General features: G+C 53.3%; 1 protein-coding gene across 1 annotated transcript in view; it reads left to right on the top strand.

Annotated features, from left to right (window-relative positions):
* Positions 1 to 24391, top strand: part of Crocc2 (ciliary rootlet coiled-coil, rootletin family member 2) — a 60960-nt gene extending 36569 nt beyond the window's left edge. Inside the window, exons 20-33 of the mRNA XM_032901668.1 lie at positions 215 to 328; positions 2296 to 2439; positions 5835 to 6052; positions 6533 to 6692; positions 7075 to 7242; positions 8382 to 8736; positions 8951 to 9129; positions 9957 to 10077; positions 10726 to 10859; positions 17050 to 17145; positions 17544 to 17690; positions 20057 to 20188; positions 20965 to 21144; positions 22350 to 24391. Of these exons, the coding sequence (XP_032757559.1) occupies positions 215 to 328; positions 2296 to 2439; positions 5835 to 6052; positions 6533 to 6692; positions 7075 to 7242; positions 8382 to 8736; positions 8951 to 9129; positions 9957 to 10077; positions 10726 to 10859; positions 17050 to 17145; positions 17544 to 17690; positions 20057 to 20188; positions 20965 to 21144; positions 22350 to 22418 (2217 nt within the window). The 3' untranslated portion in view covers positions 22419 to 24391. The remainder of the gene's footprint in view (positions 1 to 214; positions 329 to 2295; positions 2440 to 5834; positions 6053 to 6532; positions 6693 to 7074; positions 7243 to 8381; positions 8737 to 8950; positions 9130 to 9956; positions 10078 to 10725; positions 10860 to 17049; positions 17146 to 17543; positions 17691 to 20056; positions 20189 to 20964; positions 21145 to 22349) is intronic.
* Positions 24392 to 25111: the final 720 nt, after the last annotated feature.

Raw genomic sequence — 25111 nt, forward strand, 5'->3', positions numbered from 1 at the left:
GTGAAGTGTGTTAGGAGGTGTCGCGACCATCCCTTGCCCAGTGGCAGAGGTGCAAACAAAAGCTGGTAATCCTGGCAGGGGCTTAACAGTGAGCATTCTGTTGTGCCTCAGAGGGAGCCCCAGTTCCCAAGCTCCTCTCTCTCTCTCTCTCTCTCTCTCTCTCTCTCTCTCTCTCTCTCTCTCTCTCTCTCTCTCTCTCTCTCCTCACGTCCAGGCCCTGTCTCTGAAAGATGCAGAGAAGAACCTGTTGAGCAAAGAGCTCTCTGGAGCCCACCTGGAGCTGGAACGGGCCCGGCAGGAGGCCCAGAACCAGCAAGTGCAAGCTGAGGTGAGCCCCATTGACAGTTCCCAGCAGAGGACCAAACAACTGCCTAGTCACGTATAGCCTAGCAGACCTAGCAGAGCCCCCAGAATAGCCCCTTTCTGTCTGGCCCTGGAATTATATTCCCCTCTTTGTGTCTTCATGAGTTTTGTGTCCCTCTGGCGTCTCCAAATTTCCTGCTGGAAAAAGCTACTGTCTCATCGGTGGGAATAGCCACGTGATTATGGCTGCCTGTGCCCCAGTCTCTGCTTGTGGTGGCTACGGGCACTGAACCTGGTGCTGCCGGGAGTCAGAGCTGATCAAGACTGACAAGTTGGGTCATACACTGGGTAGCAACAGCTGGGGGAGGAATAGACCCAGGCCTATGTCCCTTTCTTCTGATCCACACAGCAAGAGCCTTGCCTGTCTGTGCTCAAGGTGATTCTAGTAAAGCCAACTGTGGGCAGGCATTGACCTACTCCTGTCTCACTGGTGGAGATGGCCTTTAAATGAGGAGCTAAGACTGTCCCTGTGGCCAGCCTTTGGCTCCTAGACAGCTGTTCTGTTGCCCATGTGGCCAGTGAGAGCAGACCACCCAGCTGCAGTGGGAGGCAGGTGTGTGGAGGTGACAAACCCTTGGGGAGGGTGTCCTGGTGATGCTGTTGGAAGAAGGCAGGGGCTGATCCCCAGTGCTGTGTAGTAGGAAATGGTGCGGCAAATTAGGTGTGACTCCCCCCAATACACGTACTCTGACCACCCCCATCACAGAATGCAACAACCTAAGGGCATGTACCCCTGGCTCCCCTCTGTTCTATCTCCTCTCTCCCCCAGTGCCTCACCAGGGCTGGACAGCACTCTATGGCACAGCCTGGAGTGGTCCCCAGTCTGTGGCTACATGCTTCTTAACATGCTTACCAGTCTTCACCCTATGGGTAGGAAAGTGTCCTGAGACCCTGGAAGCTGCCATCTCCTGCTCACAGGCTGGCCTCTGCAGGAGCCAACACTAGCTTCTGGAACCTTCTCTCCTGCTGGCTAAGCCTCCCCCTGGGCTAGGGACCAGGCCTTCTAGCCAGCACTGCTCCTCGGGGAGCTCATTAAGGGTTCTTTTGCCACCTCAGCTTAGAAAATGGAAATTAAAACCCACTGAGAGAGGGGGAGTGCAGCCAAGGAACCCCAGCTGTGGGGTGACATGGCACTGAGCCACTGATGGGTGGAAGGGCCCCCAGGCCTGAGTCATCACTGCCTCCAGGAGCTGGTCCCCAAGACTCACAAGGAACCGCAATCTCACTGAGCTAGCAGTTCTGGACTATGTGGGCACAGAGCCATGACCTGGCCATCCTAGGTGCCGGCTGAGAAGAAGGAGACCAGGGGCCAAGGACCAGAGCAAACGGTGGGGCTGATGGAAGCCTATATACAGCAGTAACCCCAGATGATGGCCTGCAGAGTGCAGGTGTGGGAGTGGTGTCTCCATAGTGCTGGTGCCTCTCTGGAGCACTGTGGGCTCTGGAGGGCACCACCGATAGGCCAGCTGTTCTGACTAGATAGTTCTGTCCCCAGTCTGGCTCAGTAGCCTAACAAGGGGGATGAGTGTTTTCTCCCAAATACTGAAGACCTTGGAGTCCCAGCAAAGAACCACGTGAGACCTAGGATCAGCCCCCCAGAGTGAGTGTGCATGCAAGCGCCAAGGAGGGCAGGATCTCTTCACTTGCTAAGCAGGTGCTTCTGTCCCCTCTCCACATAAAATGGACTGAAAAGGAATATTAGGCCAAAAGGGATACCTGGGCCCCTGAGCTAGGCCGTGCCCACTTGCTTGCCACAGTCATTGTCTGGGAATCCCAGGAGAAAAGCAAAGACTCATGGGCATTGGGCCTCAGAGCACGAGCTCTCTGGTATGGGAGCTTCTCAGAGCAGTCACCCCCATATGCTTGCCTCAAGACCTGGCAGTCAGGCCTCGGACCAGCTTCCCATACACCCAGTGGTCTCTCCATCCCCAGGCTACCATTTCCACCATGACCAAAGAGCTGAGAACCCTCCAGGTCCAGTTCGAAGAGGCCATCTCCGCCCACCAGAGAGAAGCTGAAACTCTGAGAGAGAAGCTCCGCGAGATAGCAGCCGAGCGAAGCAGCGTGAGGAGGGAGGTGAGGTGGTCTCTCGAGGAGAGGGAGGAGGCCGCTGAGAGAGGAGGGATGCAGGAGAAGGGAGAGCACCCCAGGAAGAGACAAATGACTGCCCCATTTGGTCTGGCAGCCAGAGGCATCTCTCAGGGCGGTAAAATGGCACCTGGTTCCTGGCATCAGCTGGGGAAAGCCCACCCTGGCCTAATAGAAGATACTATTTCTAGCCCAAAGTTTAGTCTTCAAAAGAACTGGATCTGACAGAGCAGAACCACTGCTGAGAGAAGGCAAGGCTGCTGTAGTTTGCTGCAAGTCCAAATCATGGCTGCCACCGGTCCTGGCTCACCTCAGAAAGACCCCAGAGCACCTCACCTGTGTTCCTGTTGGGGTAGTTGGAGGCTGGCTACCCAGGGAGGCTAACCATGGACAATTGATCAGAACCACACAGCACAGGCTCCAGGGCCTCCACAGCCCATCCTTACCTTTGTGCAGTTCAGAGTCTGGGACTCGGATACAGGGAGCTGTCATTGTACGGCATTATAGCCCCCTCCCAAAGGGGCTAATGTCATCTGAGAGGCCACTGTGACACAGGGGTAGGGGTTCGAGCTGAGAAACCTGGGAGCCCTGGGGAACCCCGAGGGAGTTAGGCTCTGCCTGCACAAGAGGCCTAGACTCCATATTGGATGAAGTAAAGTTGATGGAAGCTGAGTTTAGAGAACTCAGGGCAGAAAGGCAGGAGAAGGGGGATGGTGGTGGGATTTTCAGGGATGGTGGTGGACCCTGATGCTCGAACAGGGGCTCCCGGAGCCACATGATCATGACAGGGTGAGGGGCAGTCTTGGGAGGGGCCAGAGGAGGCCACAGCTAGGCCAGGGGGGCGGGCAGCCAGCCAGCAGATGGAAAGGTGTTTCTGAGAACTTCTGACAGGACTTGGGGGCGCCTGGGAGAGGCAAGGGCAGGAGGGTGTGTGGACTGAGATGGAGGGGGGGTCAGCCAGAACCCAGGTGGAGTCCGTGGGGACAAAGCAGCCTCACAACTCCTGGGCCGTATGCCAAGGCTGGCAGGCAGGGCAGCTGGCCTGGTGTGGTGAGCAGAGGGCTCTCCCTCCCCAAGCACACCCCAAGGGGCCGGCCAAGAGCCCGGGAGAGGAAGAGAGCATGACTGAACATGACAGGCTGTTTACATTGGCCCCAAAGAGAAAGAGTTCCTTCCAACAGATTTCAAAGTCAAGCCTGGTCAGCGGCCACATGGAGAAGCAAAGTGCGATTTCAAAACTGGGGGGCAGAGAGGGAAGGATCTGGAGAGGGGGAGCCCCGTTCACTCTGGTGAGATGAAGGATGTAAGCTTCATGGCAAGGTCATCTTCAGTAAGGGAAGCCCCCCCAGAAAGTGATAAGGGGTGATGGTGATGGATCTGAAAAGATGGGGGACCAGGTGGAAAAGAAATGATTGCAGAAAGAAGTGGGGGGAAGCATGTTCTAGGTGCTGGGCTGGCTCGGAATTTCCCCACTCCAACCGGAGGACTTTGCAAACCTTCTTGGGGTTCTCACACATGCAAATATGCACACACATGTAAACCTTCATGTTGATGCCTCTCACCTGTGTGCACGCTGAAGATGTACATTTATGGATACATATACATACTAAGTGGTGTGTGCATGCTAAATAATACATATACATACGCCCCATGTATTCACATACATACATGCGGGAGTCACATATGAAAGCCCATAAGGACATGGCAAAGACGTACAGATGTGCATGTAGATGAACAGCAAGCACACATGCGTATTTAGAAGCACATCTGTTATACACGTGTAAACAGACAATCACACGCATGCACACGCATCCTTTGGGTGTGCACCAAAGCACCCGTGAATACCTTCACTCGGGTATGCATGCATGCGTGCACACACAGGCCCCTCCCCTGCTTGCCTCGCTGCCCTGATCCCTGCAGAGTTGCCTCCCTGCAAGAAATTTCAAAAGGGACTGTTTATACAACTTCTAGTAAAGAAATAATTATTATAATCACATTAAGCGATTTGGCTGTAAAATTCCTGCAAAGGGGATGGATGTCCTCAGGAGGGGGTGGGCGGGGGTGCTGGACAGTGGGGGAGGAGGTGGCCTGGCAGCAGGGGGCCCTTCCCCCATTTGTTTTGCTTATTTTCATCTCCCCTGCTCCGGGAAATGAGTGCAGCTCCTTGGATGATGGACAAGCCCTTTCCCTGGTCCTTGACCTTCTGGGTGAATTCTGCTGAGTTCAGCGGAAAATGCTCTGCACGGTTGTGGCTCCCACATGTGGGGGGTGGGAGGGGAGCAGTGGGGAGGCCCTGGCCCTTCCCAAAAACAGAACAACAATAACAGCGGGCGGACTCTGGAGCCAGGCCGGCCGGGGGCCTGGACAATGTCCCGTGAAAACAGCCAGCAAAGAGGGGTTTGCTTTTGGCAAACCAGCCACTCAGCACCACTGAGTTCTTGTGGCTTCCTCTCTCAGCATGTCCCCGCTGGCTTCCTCCACCTCCTCCCCAGGGACTCTTGAGAGCCAGGATGGAGCCTTCTCTGAGGCTTCTAGTCAGAGTTGTAGGTTGGGACTTAGAGGCCTCAGCAAGTCTGTACCCCATAGCTTAGGAGTTGAGATGGGACTGCCCCTCCTCCAGATCCATCTCCCCAGAGATGCCTCGTTCCTGGGACAGGAAACCAAGTTTTGGTACCCCCTGCAGTGTGTAGACACTCATCCTGTGAGCTGTGGGCCAGCCAGCAGGATGGAACTTATACCCGTGGCCTTTTGCCTTCCCCAGGTCAGCTCACAGAGGGACTAAGTGGCCTCCCTCAAGTTTAAGGGCATCCATGTTCCTATGGGTTAAGCCTTGCCTTAAACTTAAAGCCACTTACTTCAGCAGCAGAGCATTCTGGCCTGAGAGGCCCTGAGCCTGCTGGAGAGTTTGGAGGGCATGGATGTCTGAGGTCTCACTCCCCTATCTCCCACACACGTAGGAGAAGATGAGGAGGTTCGAGCTGAGGACTATGCAGTTGTTGGTGCTAAGCACCAGGCTGCTGACCAACTACCTACATAGTTAGCCAAAGGGAGGAGCAGGTCCTAGGTTAGGGGGTAGGAGGGGCTATCAATAATGGCCCTTTCTGATGTGTGGACAAAGTCATTCCCCAAGTAGACCTTACTGCCCACCTATCAACATCCCGGATCTCTTCAGAGTGAACATGGGGTAGAGCTAGGCCAGAAGGGGTCAGGCTATCTGGGCCCTGCATCCCAGGGATCTGCTTTCTTTTTCAAGTGCTGGATGACCCAGGAGTACCCAGTCAGAGCCAGAATCCTGTACTCCCTCAGGTTCCTGGAGCAGCTGCCTGTGCAGCCACAGCCCACGGTCCTCAGCTCATGGTCACTAGAACATATTCCTCCCTTAGGCTGAGGGGCTGCAGGCACAGCTGAACGTGGCTCATGAGAGGCTGGCTGAACTGCGTCAAGAACTTCAGGACAGTGAAGAGAGTCGTGAGGGGCTACGCAGGGAGGCCTTGGAGGCTCGCCGGGCACTGGACGATGAGGTTCAAGAGAAGGACGTACTACAACATTCCAACACTGAGTTGCGGGCCACCATCCACAGGGCTGAGCAAGAGAAAGCCAGGTATGACAGTTACCCCATAGAGTAGTAATGGGGGAGCCTGCAGCCCTGCTATTCAGCCATGCCATGGTGACAGGGCAGGGCGGCCTATGACCTGGGCCAGAAAAACAGTAAAGGCAAACTTCGGTTTTAAGTGCCTGTGGATGAATGCCAACCTATGTGGTGAGGTTATGGACCAGGCCAACCTGTTCCTGTCCTTAAGGAGTTCTCATCTAGCAGGCCTACCAGGCCAGGGAACCGAAATTCCTGTGAGTGACCCAGAAAGCTAGGCTTTTCGTGTGGTCTCTGGAGGTGTTGGTAGTGAGGGTGAGACAAAGAAGCTGAGAGGGGGAAGGGAACGGAACCCACACTTCTGGCCACTAAGGTTCAGATAGGCTCTGAGCCAATGGTAACTGGGGCATCATGTAGCGTGTAGCACACAGGGACGAGCAGATCCCTGGGGATCTCTGGACCCAGGGTCCAGCCAGCCTGTGGTCTGCTCAGTTTTAAGAGGTCCAACGAGGAGCAGGAGCAGAAGCTGCTGTTACTTCAAGAGGCCCAAGTGGCAGCTCAGAAGGAAGCCTGTGAGCTGAGGACCAGGCTGCAAGGGTTGGAACGGGCACAGAGGGATACCTGTCGGAAGCTCCAGGAGCGCCACAGACAGGTGAGGGGACCTCCCCGCCCCCCACCCCATCCAGGCTCTACAACCCACCACATACCTGCCCTGTCCTCTCAGTTCCTGCCTCACAGCCATCCTGGGTGTCAGTTTCGAACCCCTTCCCTTTTTGTGGAGCGACTTGGGTCAGAGCCACTCCCCTAGTCAGAGCCATAACTAACTCCAAGCTACCTCCCATACTCCCCGGGCAACGCCCTACACAGAGAGGAGTCCTGGGTGTATGTCTGCAGAGTAGGAGAGGTTGGGTCCCAAGCCCTCTACCCAGAACTGACGTCCCTTGTATAGAGACAGTTCCTAAACGGAAGACATGTGAGAAGAGGCAGAAGCCATTGGGGCTTCTGGGTCCCTGACCCCGCAGCCCTGCTCCTAGGTAAGGACGCTGGAAGCTGAGAACCAGAGGAAGAGGCAGGAAGTGAGTGAGCTGCAGGCCCAGGTCTCTAGGGATGCACAGTGTCGGCGCAAGAACATGCAGGAGACACTAGAACTGCAGCGACAAGTCGCCGAGGCTCAGGCTGCCCGTGACGGTGTTCAGAAGGAGGTAGGAAAGCTTTTTGTCCCCTTAGGGGGAACACGGAGTTCTGGAACCAAGACAAGGCCCATGGGGACACCTATGGGGGAGGCGGGAGGCAGTGAGCATGATGGGAGGTGTCCCTGTGATAACCTAACCGTGTGAAGCAAGAGGCAGATGAAGGGGATCTGAGGGCAAGGGGGATGGGTACAGCTGTGACCTCTCAGTTTCCCCAGATTTGTTCTTAGAGCCAGATTGTGCCCAGGTACTGGGTAGAGTTCCAGGCAGGAGCCAGGTAGAGAGGCTTCAAGACACTGAATTAATGCCTTGCCTGTCCTCGTCACACATGCCCGACCCCTGCACAGATGTCCCCATGCCCTTGACTCACACAGCCCCTGTGCTGGATCCTGAGACACGACGCTCAGCCACAACCAGGACTGTAGTTCAGTGTATTAAAGGTACTGCATGCCACCAAGGAACAGAGGGGCCTTTCTGAGCTCAGCAGTTGCCAGCTCTCAGACCCAAACTGCACGCCTGGCTGTCATGCCTAGAATGTGGGGGCTTAGCTCCCGAGCCCATGTGACCCAGAATGACCTCAGCCACACACCTCCTTCTGTGAATAAGGTCATTGTTAGGCTGCAGCCACCCAGAAAGGGAGATGAGGCCAGGCCCCTCTGCTCTCTCAGTGGGAGAGAGCAGGCTGTCTTTCCCTCGTCCAGTACATCCCCTGTTGACACATGCACAAGTATGCAGGGTACAGACATTGTCCCACAGAGAGAAATATAACAAAGCACATGTTGGCCATGAGTAGGCTGTGCAGCAGCAGATGAAGAACTGAGCTGGGTCCCTCGTAGGAGAGGGCAAACAGTCTATGGCCCTAAGTAGCTGAGGCTTTACAGACAGCCAACAGAGCCTTCTGCTGCTAAAGGATAAGCCACCATGCTGAGGGACGGTCCCCATCTGACTTAGGTATATCTGCCTGCTAAACACATTAGGAAGCAGATTAGGGACATTAGGTGGGGTCCCTTCCACCCATAACCTACCTTGGGATGATCCTCAGAGCTGTCAGAATATACTGAACAGGGTCTTCCCACTGGCCTGGCTATGTCTCTGGTCAGCCAGCTTAGATATCAGAAACCTGCGTCTGAGCCCCAACGTCCTTCCTCCAGGTTCTAGAGCTACAGCACAAGCTGGCAGAAGTGGAGGCTGCAGGGGAGGCCAGGGCAAAGCAGCTGGAGGGCCATCTTTGTGAGAGCCAGAGGGCTGAGCAGACCCTGCAGGCCGAGCTGCGCAGAACCACCAGGAAGCTACAACAGGCCAGCAACCAGGCTGACAGCCTTCAGAGCAACCTGGACAATGCCCGTAGCCAAGTCCACGTCTTGGAACAGGAGCTGGCCAAGGCTGAGGGTGTTAGGCGTAATGCAGAAGCCCAACTGGGCCGGCTGTGGTCCACACTCTGCAGTGGCCTAGGCCAAAGTCAGAACCTCTTGGCCTCTCCAAAGAGGCCCCATTCTCCCACAACAGGTAAGAGTTTTCTACTCTGTTTTATGCCCAACCCAAGCAATACAACTTCTCCCTAGGCCTCACGGCCCACATAATAAGGGGGCTGGACCAGTCCTAACAACTTTAGGAGTCTGTGCTCTCAGCTCTCAGCTCTAAAGGCAGAGCTACAGAAAGAAGCGCGGGATATCTATGTGTCTGTCTCTACCTACATTCCCTCAGCTCTCGCCTCCTGCAGGCATCACCCAGACTCGTCATGGACGGCAAAGGACCAGTCCCCCTACTAGATCCTACTCTCCTGCCCGATGGCCCTCGCCTGTACCTGTAGATCCTAATTCAGAGGTCATCGATGTGGCCTTTGTAAGGGATGCCCTGAGGGACCTGGTGCAAAAGCTTCTCGAGGCCCAGCAGGAACGGGTAAGGTGGGATTAAGCTCTACCAAATCCTTCCAAAGACGGGACTCTGGGAGGCACAGAGGTGTTCAGTCACTTACTCAAGACTGCTGTTCACCCGTCTGACCATCCCTGGCCCGCTGAGACCCTGGAAAGTGCACAGTGGTCATTTTTTAAACTGCGCTGTGGTGATAAACGCCAGGCATGGTTCCACTTCTCAAACCCAATTACCTCACACGGCACAGGGCCACGCCATCCTTCAGAGTAAGCAGCAAATGCTGTGGGGCTCACCCTGCTGAACCAATCCTTGGGCAGAGGACACCTGGCCAGGCCACCTGAGTGTCCCCCACAGTCTCTCACATGGGGACACTCTCCCCTATGGCTCACTGATGCCTGTGGTCCCAAGACTCCACCAGGGACACAGTAACTGTCTCCTTATGACTACTTAGGGAACAGATGAGCTTGGAACAGACTGAGAACCACCGAGTCCACAGGGACTGTCCTCCTCTTCTCTTTGAGCTCCCTCTTCCCCAGTGCTAGACCTGGCTGGGGACAGGGTTCTTAGCTCTAACCCTTGGCCTACTGCTCCAGCCTCCTGTAGGCGCCCCTGGCAGCTCCCTACCCTGTGTCTAAGGTCCTAGGTTCTTCAGGTCTTGCCCTTTCTCCAGCCTCTGTGCTGTCGTGGGCTAGTGTGGAAGCCCAGCCACCCACTATAACTAATCCTTCCCTGTAGCTTTGTGGCCCCCTTCAGCCCATCACCCTGCCCCATATGCTATGGGTTCACTAGTAAATATCCTGTTCCCTCCCTCTTGTCTGCCATACCACCCTGCTGAGTTCGTTCTTTCTGCCTAGGACAACTCTGGCACTCAGGTGGCCAGCCTGAGCAGCCAGCTGAGCGAGGCAGAGAGGGAACGCGTCCACCTACAGAGCCGTGTGGAGCAGCTACAGAGGGACCTAGCGGATGCAGAGGAAGGTGAGCCCCCTCCTTCCTATGAGGGAGCCCTTCCATGTCCCTTCCCTGCCCACTTTTAGTTTTAGACCTCAGGAGGGATCTAGGGTAGGTGTGGAACTGTGCCCAACCCCCCAGGATGGCTCACTGCCACCATTCTCAGTGGTGTCCTCCCATTAGAGGGGTGGGCTCCAGCGACCTCTGGAGCCTGCTGGATCTGCCCATCCTCCACCTCCTGTAGTTCCCCCCTCAGGCCAGCTGCAGATGTGCCTTCTATTTGGCCCCTTCCCCTCCAGAAAGCCACACGACTCCCTTCTCACCTTCTGAGAGAGGTTCTGGCCTGGTTCTCCCCCAACCATTTTAAACTCAACCCCCTCCCCTTAAAAAGGCACTACCCAGAGTCCAGAAAAAGAAGAAGGGAAAGATGGCAGGCAGAGAGAGCAGGGCAGACACAGGGATCAGTGACCCAAGGTCAGAAGGTCAAACCCAGGACCATGCCCCCTACTCCTAATGAGATGGGGGACCCTCTCCCATCCCTGCACCCAGGTGACACTTGCCTTGACTCACTGAGTCTACTTGCAGCGGGTGAACTGGGACAGGGCAGTGCAAATGGCAGTTACCCCATAGATCTGCCTAGCGTAGGAGCCTCAAGCCATACCTGCTTCCCCACAGCCCAGCGCAGGGCCGAAAATGCACTGCACAGTGCCCAGGCAGCTCGGGCCTTGCAGAAGGAGGCACTCCAGAGGCTGGAAGTAGAGCATCTGACAAGCACACGGGCTGCCAGCCAGGAGAGGAGAAGGCTGCAGGTGGGACCCCTGGGAGTTCTCTACAGACAAACTAAATGATCATCATGGTCACCAGAACGCAGGCCTGGGGCCTACCCCAGCAGGGTTACCTTTGAGGTGGTCCTAGATCTTACTATACAGACTGGTAAAACTGAGATCTGGCGGTGGGGACGGAGCTGACAAGGGCTGGCTGAGCTAGTGCTGGGCTCCAGGTCCTAGCTCTGAGATCCTCACAAGACACTTGCTATTGCCCTGGGCCTGCTTTTCACTCTGTATCACTCAGACACAAAAGGGTTGGTGTGGGACTCAAGTATGTATTTATGTCTGTGTTGGGTAGCTTCTAGAGTTCAATTTTCGGTGAGGACCTGGGGCCTAGGAACCCTGGAGAGGGAGCAGCCAGGCCATAGCACAGAACCTGACTCTGGCCTCCCTCTGCCCTTTCAGTAAAGGACATTACCACAGGCCAAAGGTGTAGTCATACATTGAACGCTGAGCTTCCTCTGGGCAGGGGAGTGACTCCAGAGGGCAGCTGAGGCCTTTCAAATGTTCCAGGCAGATCCAGATATGTAGGGAAGAGCACATCCAGCTGGAAGGCCTCCCCCAAGTATCAGGAAAACAGGATCCCCTGAGCCCATTTGCTAGAAGGATAAAGTTGGCAACTATAGGTGGGAATGCGGTGGTGGGGTAAAAACTACAGGTCACTTGTCCCCAAGTGACAATGTGAATGGCTGCCTTTGGGCATCATGGGTATCACAGGCTTCTATCTAAGCTTCATCTGAAGAGGCAAATACCAGGTCAAACTGGTCACTAACCCCACCAGGCCTACACTCCCTCTCTCCGTGCTGGGATCATGGGAGAGAGTCAGCCTTGGTCCCTCCGGCCATGAGGGAGGCCTCTACACAGAACTTGGTCTAGCCTCCAGGAGCTTTATGCCTCCAGAAGTCAGGGGTTTCATGCAGAGAATGGCTCACAACCATCTATAAGAGATCTGATGCCCTGTGCTCTTGTGATGTTTGAGATAGTTACAGAGCATATAAATAAAATAAATAAAAATCTGTGGGACTGCTCCTCTAAAAAAAAAAAAAAAGCAATGCAGTTATTTAAAAAAAAAAAAAAAAAGGGCCTGGGATTTAGCTCAGCGGTGCCCAGGAGGCCGGTTTATCAAAAAAAAAAAAAAAAAAAAGAAAAGTTTCAGAAAGACCCTCAAAGCCCAGCTTCTGTGGAGGGTGCATGGGAAGATGTGGCTTTGATGGATACTGACAGGATCCATGATCTTCTTGGGAGATGGGGGATGTAAGAAGTCAGGGGGTGGCCTACTGTATTGTTTTACCTGTATGTTCACTTGTATGTGTTTTTTGTGAACAATCCAAGCCGAGCTTAAGAATAGCTTATCACTCTGGGGTTATTCATTTGGAAGTGGACTTTCAGAGATTGCAGTGCTGCCAATGTGATGTCTTTCCTGAATTCCCCGGGCCAGGAACACGGTGTTGACATGCCCCCCCCGCCCGATTTATTTATTTTATTTATATGAGTACACTGTAACTGTTTTCCATTATACCCCAGAAAAGAGCATCGGATCCCATTACAGATGGTTGTGAGCCACCATGTGGTTGCTGGGAATTGAACTCAGGACCTCTAGAAGAACAATCAATACTCTTAGCCACTGAGCCATCTCTCCAGCACCACCCCAAGGCTCTTTCTGTCACTATTCTTTAAGATTTATTATTTATTTAATGTATACGAGTGCTTTATCAGCATGCACCTCTGCACCAGGAGAGGTCATCACATCCCATAGGGCTACAGTTACAGACTGTTGTGAGCGTCCATGTGGTTGCTGGGAATTGAACTCAGGACCTCTGAAAGAGCAGTTCGTGCTCTTGACCACTGAGCCATCTCTCCACCCCCTCCTATTTGTCACTACCAACTATTTCTATGGATTTTCAACATAGATTCAACAACATCCTCCTCCTGATGTAGTGTTCCCATGTAAGTCAGCGGACGGTGGAGAATGGCTGTGGTGCCAGTCCAGTGCTTAGTCCTTAACCCCGCCAGACCCATGGCTGACGGTGACCCACACTGCACCTCATGTGTGCAGCTGAGCATTTCCCTTCTTCCCTCTATGTTCACGTCCACCTGGCTTGGGTTTCTAGCCTTCCTTGCCTTTTCAGGGTGGCTACCCCTTTGGCCAGAGCCGTGGTGATGAGGTACGGTTTCCCCAAGGATTGTGTCCATGCTCACTTCTCTGAACTTGAACTTGTGTTTTCCTTGAGCTCATGCTTCCTTGTCCATGAAAAGAGTTCATGCTTTGTTTCCCCTTCTCCCTCCAGCCTCCTCCATGGCCATTTCAAGGGTGACTGTTGATGGCTGTGCTCAAGGGTCCTTTCACTGCTGGGCTAGGTCCACTTTCCATGTCCCAGGGATCTTGTCTTTTCCTCTCTGGCTGCTTCTGCCTGTGTCTTTGCACTGAGGATCTTCCTGAATCTCCTCTAGCCTAACTTCAGGGAGGCTGCCTGTCATCACAAGCCACACTTGTGTGTTGAGTTTCTATGTTCATACCTACCACAGACCAGGGCTTTCTTCCCGCTGCCCACCATAGCCTGTACTGGGCCAACTTTGCAGCTTGGGACCATGAACCTCAGGTCACAGAAAAGGTTCTCTTCTCTGAATGCCACTCTTCTGTGATTTTTTTTCTTTGCATGTCTTTGAAGAGGGATACTCTGGTATTGTTGGAAGTTAGAGCTGGGAAAGAACCAGTAGAAACTTTATGGACCCTGTCCTGACATCAAAGGCCCCAGGGGAAGAAAGACAGAAAAAGGTTCCAGGGCCGCCTGGTATGAGGAGCCATGATGGCCAGCATCGGGGTAGTTATCCGCTCCTTCCAAAGACCCTCTGTCTGGAACAAAGAGACAGAGGCCAGGTTTCCCAAGGACAGAACTGTAGAGGAGCTCTAGGCTTGCCAGTGTGGGGTCCAGAGAGGCATAGTCCAGGGGCACCTCATCCATCTGAGTCAGGGTCCCTGGGCTTTGGAGATCTGCCCTTGGACCTGCCCCAGCCATCCCTGAGGTGACATCACTCTGCTTCCTCCATCCATATGAAGACTTCAATGAAGACTCCATGTTGATGATTTTCATGGAAGTCTTGTAAAACCTATCAATATTATGCCATCTTTTCCTCATAATCCTAGCAAAATTCTATTTGTTCCTGACCAGCTGGAGGCCTGGGGAACATGGCTACTCTTACAGCTTCCTAGTGCCCCCTTGCTACAGCTGGCTACTCGCCAAGCCCCCACAGGGCTGGCCTGGTGCCCCTCCCGGTTCTGCCAAACCTAGGGCATATTCCAAAGCAAGCCCTGCATTTTATACGACTTATTTCACTTTCAGGGACTGACCCCCCCCACACCCCCTTTGGTTCACATAAGCCAATGTGTTTGTCAAGAAAAAGTTAATTAAAAACATATTTTTCTAATTAAATGGTAGGCTGTGCTGTGCAAACAGTACAACTCTTGTTTGAGAGCAACCCCTTCCCGTTGCCAGGGCTACCTCAGGGCCCAGCAGAACGACCGGGCACGCCAGGGCTGCCCTGAGAATCTAGAAGAGGAACGGGACACACACGGCTATCCTGGGGGACCCAGCCAAATGACAGAACACACAGGACTACCCCAGGGACCTAGATGTATGTACAACCTTGTCCATAGCTTGAGGACATGCACTTGCCCATCACCAGGACGTATGTGTCTGGATAGCAGCGGAAGCAAGAGCTGTCCCCTTGCTCACACTCCACACCCCAGTGGGGAAGTTACTAATGTTCTCTGTAGACCAGCACCTGGTCACAGCCCCAGAGTCCCAGCAGCGCCGGAAGAGTCCTTGTCCCCCTCTCCCTTCCCCCCATAGCGAGTACATCCTGAACAGCTCCCCTGGCTTTACACAGCCACTGCTCTCTCCCTCCTGCTGACCAAAGGAAGCCTCAGGACTCCGCTCCAGGATCAAAGTCTAGACACACCTGGCCTGCCTTGGAGACACACCTTTGCTGGGGCTCACATTGTGGAGGCAAAGCCACAGTCGCTGTCACGTGTTTGCAGCTGTAATTCCTTAACGATGTCATATTTGTTTGGATTTATTTGTGCTAAGAACATTTCATGCTATAAAAATAATTGTCAAGCTTCCTGTCCCTGTCTATCACTAAAATGATTCAAACTGCCCAGGAATTAGCTTTTTTAGACCCAGTTAACTCCTGTCATGCCACTGACTCTTCCAATCCTGGCCGGTTTTTGTCTTTGTCCCTTTCTTGGGTCAGTGTGTCTTTTGAGAGTTAGGCGTGCCAAGAGCCTGTGCGTACATCTACTCAACACCCGGAGCCTCATGGGCTTACACATATGTGTAAATGTGTTACAGGAATGTATGCGCACAGTAGGTCACTGGGTGGAGGAGTCTGGAATCTTATACCCAGTGTCCCAAGCGTGGTGGGGCATTTTGTCATTACTGCTCCTGTTGTTCTTAATCTGCCTTGGCCAATGTCAAATAACTTCCATCTCGTCCCTCATTTTTATCTCGTCGACTCACTTCAGTTCTGTCTTTAATAACACCGTCTTCTTCACGGTCCTCTGCTGGCAGTTTCCTATGTTTTTAAAGTGGAAAAAATAACCTATGGGTGTCTCAGGTTTCCTAGCTGTGGCTTGGAATGTGACCTGTAGTAGTTTTTGTTTGTTTGTTTGTTTGTTTGGTCGGCTGCTGGCTGGTTGATTTGGTTTCTTTCAGTCATGTAGCCCAGGCTAGCCTCAAACTCAGTACATAACTAATGATGACTTTGAACATCTAATTTTCCTGCCTCCACTTCCCAAATACTTTGTTTACAGGAAAACATCATCATGCCAGGTTCAGTCAGTGCTAGGGATGGCTCTCCATGGACTGAGCGACATCCCAAACTCCCCAAAGTTTTGGGTTCAAATTCTCACCCTTTCTTCCATTTTCCCTGGATCCCGTTTGTCTCTCTCTCTTTCTTCCTTCCTTCCTTCCTTCCTTCCTCTCTCTCTCTCTCTCTCTCTCTCTCTCTCTCTCTCTCTCTCTTTCTCTCTTTCTCTCTCTCTTTCTTTCTGTGTGTCCCTTGTGCACATGCTCCCTGGAGAGACTGGGTCTGGTAGAGAGGACAGTTTGTCTGGGTCAGTTTCATATGGGTCTCTATATCGGTGTGGGCTTGCCAATTGCTTATTGGCCGCATGCTTTTAGTTTAGTTTTGTCTGTTCACAGGGTAGATAATGTTTGAGATGTGCTAACAGAATTTTGAAGGAGGATATTAAACCGTGGTGGACAGCATGATCAGACAGGAGGGCTAACACACAGTAGACAGTGTATTTGTAACTTCCACATTTGAGGTTGGGTGGTTCCCTAAAGTCCACTGACTGACCAGCTTAGTGGGATAAATGAAGTCTAGGTTCAGTGGGATAACCCTGTCTCAAAATATGTGGAGAAGTTGGAGAGATGGCTCAGGGGATTAAAGGCACGCGCTTCTTTCAGAGAACCCAGGTATGTAGGGCTGCCAGCGCTCACGTGGTGGCTCACAACACTCTGTGACTCCAGTTCTAGGGGATCCAATCAGTGTCCTTTTCTGACCTTTGCAGGCACTGGGCATGCATGTGGTTTGCATACATACATGCAGGCAAACACTCTTACACACAAAATAAAAATAAAAGAAAAAGCCTAAGGTAGAGAATGCTCATGGACAATATACATGCACCTGCACACACATGTGCACAAGCCCATATGTATACGTACATGCACGCACCTCAACCCCTAACACATGTAAGCCATTAATTAGGGCCCAAAGGACAGGTTTAAGATGCTGATGCTGGAAGCCTGGTCTGTCCTTTTTAATGAAGCCAATGAAGATCGATCCATCCTCTGCTACTACATCAACCACTAACCAGTGCACAGCACATTATCCTTGACCATGTTCATGCCTAGTACAGCCGCACAGGCCTGCAGGTTCTCCAGGAGGTGCCATGACTTTCATGTTCTCCCTCCCCCTCTCCCTGGCCTTCCCCCTCCCCTCTCCCTCCCACCTCCCCCTCCCCTCCCTCTCCCTCCCACCTCCCCTCTCCCTCCCACCTCCCTTCCTCTCCTCTCTCCCTTCTCTCCCTATCCTTCCCTCCCTCCTTCCCTCCCTTATTCTCTCCCTCCCTGCTTCCCTTCCTCCTTCTCTCCCTCCCCCTTCCTAGGAGCAAGTAGACACCCTCCGTCAGGCCCTGGAAGAGAGCAGCAGGCACAGCCAGAGCCTTGCAGACAAGGGGAGGCTCCTGGAGCCCCTGCAGCAGGTAAGGGAGCCCCAGGAGGACAGGGTATAGCTGTCACCAGGAGACAATAAATCTGCTCACCATTGCAAGACTGCATCCAAATACCGGATACTTTCTTAGCATAAAAGGAGGCTTGGGCAGATGCCAGAGGCAGGTGTGAAGCCATGCACTGACCCAAACTGCATCCAATTCCCGTGTGACAGGCAGGAAAACCAAGGTTGAGGGGACACCACAGGGAGTCAGAGGGCTGACTTTTTTGCTGCACAGTAGGCGCTTCCAGAAGGAGTAGTTTCCAGAAGGAGGAATCAAGTGCATAGTTTGCAGGGAAGAGTAGACCATCCTCAGACAGAATGCCTGGCTGTGAGAGGCCAAGGATCCACCATCCCTGGCCCACATCCAAGCAGCCTCTCTCTACTCAGGTGCATCCGAGGAGCCATAGGGAGCAGGAAGCCTCAGCAACACAGCGGGCAGAGAGGCGCGCCCTGCGAGAGCAAACAGCTTCACTGCGCACCGAGCGGGCCCGCCTACAGGGGGAGCTCGCGGCACTGCGCACGCGCCTCAGACAGGTATTTGTTAGGAGGCTGGAAAGATCTCTGGAGGCACAGGGGGAAGGATGCAAGAAGTGGGGGAAGAAAGCAGATGCAAAGAAAGCTTCAGTGCCTACATTTGACCTGGCAATGGCGCCAAGTTCCGATCCAGCCCCAAAGCTTCAAGCATCTTGTAGAGACTTAACAAAGTGCCCTACCTTGACTGTCTATGAGGGAAGTGAAGCATCATGGATCAGTGTCACCACTCCTGACTTTGTGACCAGCTCTGCCCAAATACTTGGGCCCCTAGGTCCTGTTCACAGGAAACAGCACTCGACATTAAGAATGTTTGGGCTGTGTCAGGGCAGCAAGTGAGGTGGCCAGTATGGTGTTCTACAAGCCTCCCTCCATGTTCATAGCATGTCTCCTCTCTGCTCTCTCTCATGGAAAGTGCTTGCTGAGCTTGCATAGAGCTGAGCAGACAGGCCATACAACCCCAGGCAATGGTGATGCTGTGTGGCACTATGGATGGCCACTGCTCAGCACAGGTCAGGGGACAAGACAAAATCTATGCAGCCTGCTGTCTACTATTCTACAAAGAAACAAGAAGGAGCAGGACGCAGCCCATCTAAGCTAGCTAACTTTGCAGAGTTCTGGGCTATCCTGGGCTAGCATGGAGTTCTGATACCCGCATTGCCCTCTCCAAGATAGAAGAGGCCCAGGGCAGTGGATCCATAGAAAACAGTCAGGAGGGAGATGGCATGTAAGGGAGAGGAGGGGAGGAAAATCTGCCAGGCTGGCCAACCTCATCCCTTGGGACTTTGTCTCCCCTGTTGCAAAGCAAGGAAGCAGAAACACTGGTGTGGAGATGTTGAGGGCACCAGACATGAGTCCCAAGGCAGGCTGCCCCTCATAAGGCACTTCTGCTTAACCCCCAACCCAAGCCTGCCCAGGGCACAGTTACCCAGTTGGGGAGGGCCGTTACAAAAGCCACCAACCAGCTTGTCTATACAAGGCTACTTGCCCTCCCACAAAGGAAAAGCGTTATTAGAGGGATAGAGTCACCGGGATCTTGCTGCAGTTGCTGGAGGGAAAGAGGTACTGTCCCCCCTGAGCAGGGGTGGGGAGTAGGGTTATGCCTTCCTGGATATTGCTGGGGCAAGGGAGGTGGCATTGCCTAGGGGCAGCAGAGCAAGCTGTGGGCACAATGCCAGCCCTGGATCCTTGGGGCCCAAGAGAGGGAGGGCAGGAACAGTTAATTAGTTCCAGGAGGTCAGCTGTGAGGGGCCCACAAACCCATAAACCCTTTATTGGTGTCTCAGGAGGGGAAACCCGGATGTGGACATTTATTTATTTTGGATTTCACTTTTCTCTCCTCTTTATAACATGCATTTCTAGCAGCATTACTAGAATTTTTAAAGAAACAGGGTCCCCTTTCCAGTGGAGAGGGCTCTTTGTTTTTCTCAGTCCCGAAGAAGAAAGGTTTTATTTTATTTTTTGAAGGCTCAGATCCTGACCCTGTAAGTTTGCCCATGCAAGCAACTCCCTATATCCCAAGGTCTGTGAGAATCTCATGTGGGCTTTAGACCCCAAATGGCAGAGGTAGATCTGCCTAGTACTGAAGGGGGGACCGTCATGGCACTTGGACATGACCCCAGGCCAGAAGCAGGCAGGCACAGCAGTGAGCAGACAGGCGGTCCGGCTTAAGAGCAAGGCCTGGATCTAGTCCTGCCTTGGTGATGGCTAGCCTGGTGAGGCTGTGAAGTGAGGGTCTTCTCACAGTGAGAAGAGTCAGCGTTCCCTTTGTGAGCAGGCAGGCTTCTGCTGTTCTCCGAGAGAAAGGATTCCTCATCAGCTGTGTCTTCCAGAGGCTCCATCTGCAGGGTAAAAGGATCCCTGACCTCCCCATGGAAAATACTTATGTCTCCTATAACCTATGGGCTACTCCTCCTTTCCTGTACCCCTCTTGAGGGGGGTGAGTGACTAAGAAGTCTCTGTCGCAGAATGGATAGCAAAAACAGCTATGCCACTTTGAGACAGGTTTGTTGGCACTGTGAGAGCAACTACAGCCAAATCTAGGGCTTTGGGTGTGCAGATGTAGGAGGTCCGGGCTTTGGGTGTGTAGAGGTAGGAGGTCCAGGGCTTTGGGTGTGCAGAGGTAGGAGGTCCTATGCATTGCAAAAAGGCACAAGAGCATGCAGGGCTCAAGAGGCCTTGTTCCCACTCCTTAACTCCTACTGGAACCTGGGCAAGGACAGTACCCTTGCCAGCTCCACCAGTTCTCAGGAGATTTGGAGTCCAACCCAGAGCACCCTTGATTCTCCAGAGGGAAGTCTGGCCTGATGTTGTACCTCTACTGGAAAGACCCTGCATCTCACCACAGATCTGTTTCCCTCTCCCTGCAGACAGAGCAAGAGACCCTGAGGAAGGAGGAGGACACAGCGATGCTGGGGGCCAAGAAGGAGCTGCTACTGCAGTCTCTGAGCAGCCTACACCAGGAAGTAGATGGGGCCTTGCGGCAGAGCCAGCAGCTGCAGGTGAGCTCCCGCCAGTGGAGTTCTTCGATTGGGGATAAACCTAGGGCAGACTCGAATGTCCTGGTCCCCAAGTGGTGGGCCCACGTATATCTCATGCATGTGAATGCCACGTGTGCATACACGCACAGAGAAGGCAGCAGGACAGGTCACTGTCCATGAAGAGTGCCAAGCTGAGATCTAAGACAACAGTGCAGCCCACCATAGATCCCCTTGGAGATCCAGGCAGGACTGGAGTCAGGACTGAGGGCAGTCCTGAGGCCCTCTGTGAGTCAGGCACAGCTCTGCAAAATGGCATAAGAAGCAGAATGGAGGATCAGGCAGGCCTGGAGGGCAGAGCCATCCATGTCTCCTAGGCCCAGGACTTGACACCAACCTGTGCTCCTTTGAGGCCTCAGTTTCCCTTCCACCATGGCACCCCATACACATACACACACACCAGTTGACTACCCTTTAGGGAGGATGGATAATCAACAGTATTCAATGACCTCAAAGGGAACCTGGGATGCTGTTCACACAGATTTAAGGCCCACTCCAGGGGCCTGTGGCTTGGGCTCCAGCCCAGCAAAACCCTTAGCAGGTGGCCTGGACTCAAAACCTGTGGACTTAATACGTGTGCCAGCTCCAGGTCTGCTGATGGTCCTGGGCCAAGGCCAGCACCCCAGCAGAAAGCAGTGAGGCCAAGACAGGAAGGGCAGCCCCCAAAGATAGGGTGGGGCATCCCACTGGACCCGACCTCAGGATCCCAGCAGCCCTCGGTGCCTGTGTTCTCATTCCAGGCCCAGATGGCGGAGCTGGAACGGGCCCACACCCAGCGGCTCCAAGAGCTAGCTGCCCAGCACCAGCGGGACCTGGCAGCTGAGGCTGAGAGGCTCCATGAGACCCAGCTGCAGGCCACACAGGCTCTGGAATCCCGTGAGCACATTCACCAGCAGAGAGTAAAGGTCCTGGAAAGGCAGGTAGGGCCAGGAACATAGGTACTCTGAGCAGGGATGTGTAAGGTAAAAGGAAGGGCCTCCGTTCCCATGGCAGCCTATACAGAGGCAACCACATGACCTCTGTTGGAAGCCTTGGCTCCCAGTTTGCTCTATAACTGGCCCTTTCATGGGAGCGACTGCATGGCTCATGTTCGGCTCCATGAGTGGTAGAACATGAGTTCGGGACCACCACTGCCCTGTCTCCAAGACATGATTAGGATAGTTTCTGTCAGATGTAGCCATGAGACCAGTTAGTCACCAGGTGATATGCAGAGGCTGCCTGTTGTGTACAGTCAAGAGCGGTGGACCCCACTCATACACACTTTTCCGTGGAGTCCCATGGGGGAATGCCGGCATGCGATCAGCTTAGTGGGTTAAGAAATGCATCTGAGGGGTGGGGATTTAGCTCAGTGGTAGAGCGCTTGCCTAGCAAGTGCAAGGCCCTGGGTTCGGTCCCCAGCTCTGAAAAAAAGAAAAGGAAAAAAAAAAGAAGAAGAAGAAGAAAGAAAAAGAAATGCATCTGAACGCAGAGCCTTGGGTGTGTGCATACACTGCATCGAGCCTGTCACTGTTGGACCTTAGGAGCTAGGGCCGCTGTGCAGTACCAGTGCACAACTTTAACCCCAGCACTCAGGAGGCAGAGGCAGGTGGATCTTTGAGCATGGGGCCTGCCTGGTGTACAGAGAGAGTTCCAGGACAGACAGGGCTACCTAGAGAAACCCTGTTGCAACAAAACAAAAACAAAGAAACAAAACTACCTTAGAACCATTGATGGTCTAAATCCTTACTTTAGACAAAGGAAACTGAGGTGCAGAGGCAGGAGAAATGTCTGCCTTACCCTCAATTTAGTTTCCCTAACCCACTAGCAATGCTTATTTTAACTCAGTCAGTTGAGGTACATTCCTGGCCTGAACAGAAAAGAAGCCCTTCACTGTTCCCAGGATGCTCAGACATTCAAGATAGCAGGCCTAAGCTGATGAGTCCCTCTGTCCGTCTACCTGGTGTTTCTATCCCACGCCTTAGGAGCCATAGACTGCAGCTTCCAGAACCTTTCCTGACACAACTCTCCATGGCTGTGTTCCTGGGGTCCCTGTCCACCTGACTGAGCCCCTTCTCTCTCTCTCTCTCTCTCTCTCTCTCTCTCTCTCTCTCTCTCTCTCTCTCTCTCTCTCTCTCTCTCTCTCCAGGTAGCTAGGCTGAAGAAGCAGCTGGACCATGAAGTGAGGCAGCGGCAGCAACAAGCCCACAGTGACTAGACCTTTCGAGCCAAGCACTACAGTACCTCCCTTCATTCCTATGCCGTGTGGCCTGCACTGACAGCAGGTTCTGGGGGCCATGTTAGGGTTCTATGCTACCGGAGAAACTGGTGCTACACACACTAGAGGGGCCAAGTTTAACAAACATCGGTGGGCTGTGAGAAGATTTACAAATAGGCAGCCACCAACCAAAGCACACTACGCCCTCCTCGACTCTTCCCAGACTGCAGAGGTCCTGCCTATGGGGACCTCAGCCTCCAGCTGGACGGGACCACATTGCTCTTTGATTCTCCTCCCTGCTGCAGGGAGCAGGGATGCTGACCACCCCTCAGGTCATACTGGGCCTGGGGCTCCATTTCTAGATTGGACCTGTTACTTGGGCCAGGCACTGGTGGCTGAGCCCTGTCAAACCAGCCCTTCTGCCACAGGCACATTCCGTGCCCTCAGTTCTGTAAACACAGGAAACACATGGAAAACATTTCCACCAGCGAGAGCCAAAAACACAATGTCCTGCAAGGCCAGCCACCACACCCCACATCCAGAGGCCACAAAACCTTCTGCATCCAGGAACTGCAGTCCCATCACGGTGGCAGGTGGCTGGAAATGACTCAGATGCAAGCCCTGTGACGTGCGCCACAGGGGTATTGGAGATCTGAAGCTGTTCTAGAATCTCCCATTTCCACACACACACACACACACACACACACACACACACACAAAAATGCTGGAAAATGCCATTGGGCAATCCTTCTCTGGTTGCTATGCAGGCTAAGGCCATTATCAGATCTTGTTCCTGCCTCACCTGTTGGCATCCCTGTGCCTTTCTCCTATTTGGTGCTGGTCAGAATGACTTGTCTTCCCCCTGCCCCTCCAATTCTCTTTCACATTGTAAATGGCGCTTTCTAGCGTCCACAGGCTACCAGGCAACCTGGTAAATTCTTGCCTGCCTGCACCCCAGGGTACAGGTTGTCCCATGGCTTGTGCTTCTGCCAGGACCTCCTGAAGCCTCTTCAAGGACTCTGGCATCGGGCAGGAAAGGCAGGCAGCTCCTGGAACCCATCCAGTCACAGTCATGTAGCTAAGGTCAAGATAGGTGACAGCCCGTCAGTTTACTTCAAGATCACCAGGGACTTAAAATCAGCCACCCTGTCAGACCTCTGGTTGAACTTAGTAGCTGGTCCCTGCACAGTTGAGGTGGACAGATAGGCCTTACTACCGATGACAGTGTGAAGAAGGACCCTGACGCCCAGGCTCTGAAAGGGAGAACACAGAGACCCATTGGCAATGGCTTTCTTGGACAAAGGATAAGTTGGTGGCACAGGGACCCTGATAAATTCCCACCTACAGTTTCCAGGTCCCAGCCAACACAGCCTGGCAGGGGAGAGTAGACGGCCTGTCCCACTGAGGCCTGAGAAACTGGGACTTCGTAGATAGCCCTTACCTTCCTCCTCCTCTGGTCTGCAGCTCCCCTGTGGAAGTGTTGTACCATCCCCTGGAGGACCCGAGAGCGGTACAGAAACTGGAGATTCCCACAGGAGGCTAGGGGGTTCCTCCACTGCTGGTTCAGGGAGCCCACCTGCAGCATTAATGCCTTCCTCTTCCTGACCTCGCAAGGCTCCCTGGTCCCAGGGACATCAATGGGACTGAAGTTGACAGCTGAGGAGGTGTCCTGTAAATATACCTGGAAGCAGGGGGCACACTTCAACAAGGACAGGTCTGGATACTTCTTGGCACCAAAATAAAAAACACCGTGACCTGGCCAAGGTGCTTCCAACGAAGGTGCTCCCTAGTGACCCCGCTTTTGCACTGGCTGCTCAGGGGAACATTCCCAGCACAGCGAGGGCTTCTGAGATTGCCACACTCTTGAGTATTTACATCCGTGCAGGAGATATTGTTTTTCCTTATTCAACATAAAGGAATGTATTTGTGTTGAGAAGGGATGATTTCTAAAGAATATATTGCGTTTCTCTAAATATTTTCTAAGGCGTGTACACATTGGTATGCGTTATCTGGTGATTACTGCCCTGGGCAGAGTGGTAGTGGTTGTGAAAGGCCTTCACAGCAGTGCTCTGAGACCACAGTTTGCAAGGTGAAGAAACCTTGTAGCTGGGCCAAAATCAGATAGGTAATAAGTACTGGCAACCAGTGGATCAAATCCAGTGCCCCACTCCTCACCCCATGCCGGTCATGCCCCAGCCCACCTGCTCAGTGGAGCTGCAGGCACACACGTGCAAACTAAAGTGGATGGAAGGGCACCCCACAGTAGAGGTGAAGCCCAAGGAGGAGCCCAAGGGGTGAACAATTCAGGCTATGCAGGTGGTAGGGGACCTGGTCTTCTGTCTCCTGCTCTTCCCAGAGTTTGAGAAGAATGAGCTCTGATATCTCACTGCTGGAACTGCCCAGTCCCACTTCCAGGGGAGGGCAGGCAGTTTCTCCTTTTGGCCTGCCCCACATGTGGTTCGTGGCCCATATGAAGTCTGATGGATCCCAACATCCATTTGGGAGATCCTAGCTTCAGTTGGGAGTCTCAGCTCTGCTCTTGAGCTGAACAATCTGAACAGGTACTTGGATGTCTGTGAGAGCATGAGAGTGGTCCTCATGTCTGGTCGGGCAATGATAGACTCCCAGGGCCTGGAGTACCACCTACTCCATGTCTGGTTCTGGATCCAGACTCGGGTACCCAAGGGTTTGAC

This window comes from Rattus rattus, chromosome 4 (assembly GCF_011064425.1).
Source record: "Rattus rattus isolate New Zealand chromosome 4, Rrattus_CSIRO_v1, whole genome shotgun sequence".
NCBI lineage: Eukaryota > Metazoa > Chordata > Mammalia > Rodentia > Muridae > Rattus > Rattus rattus.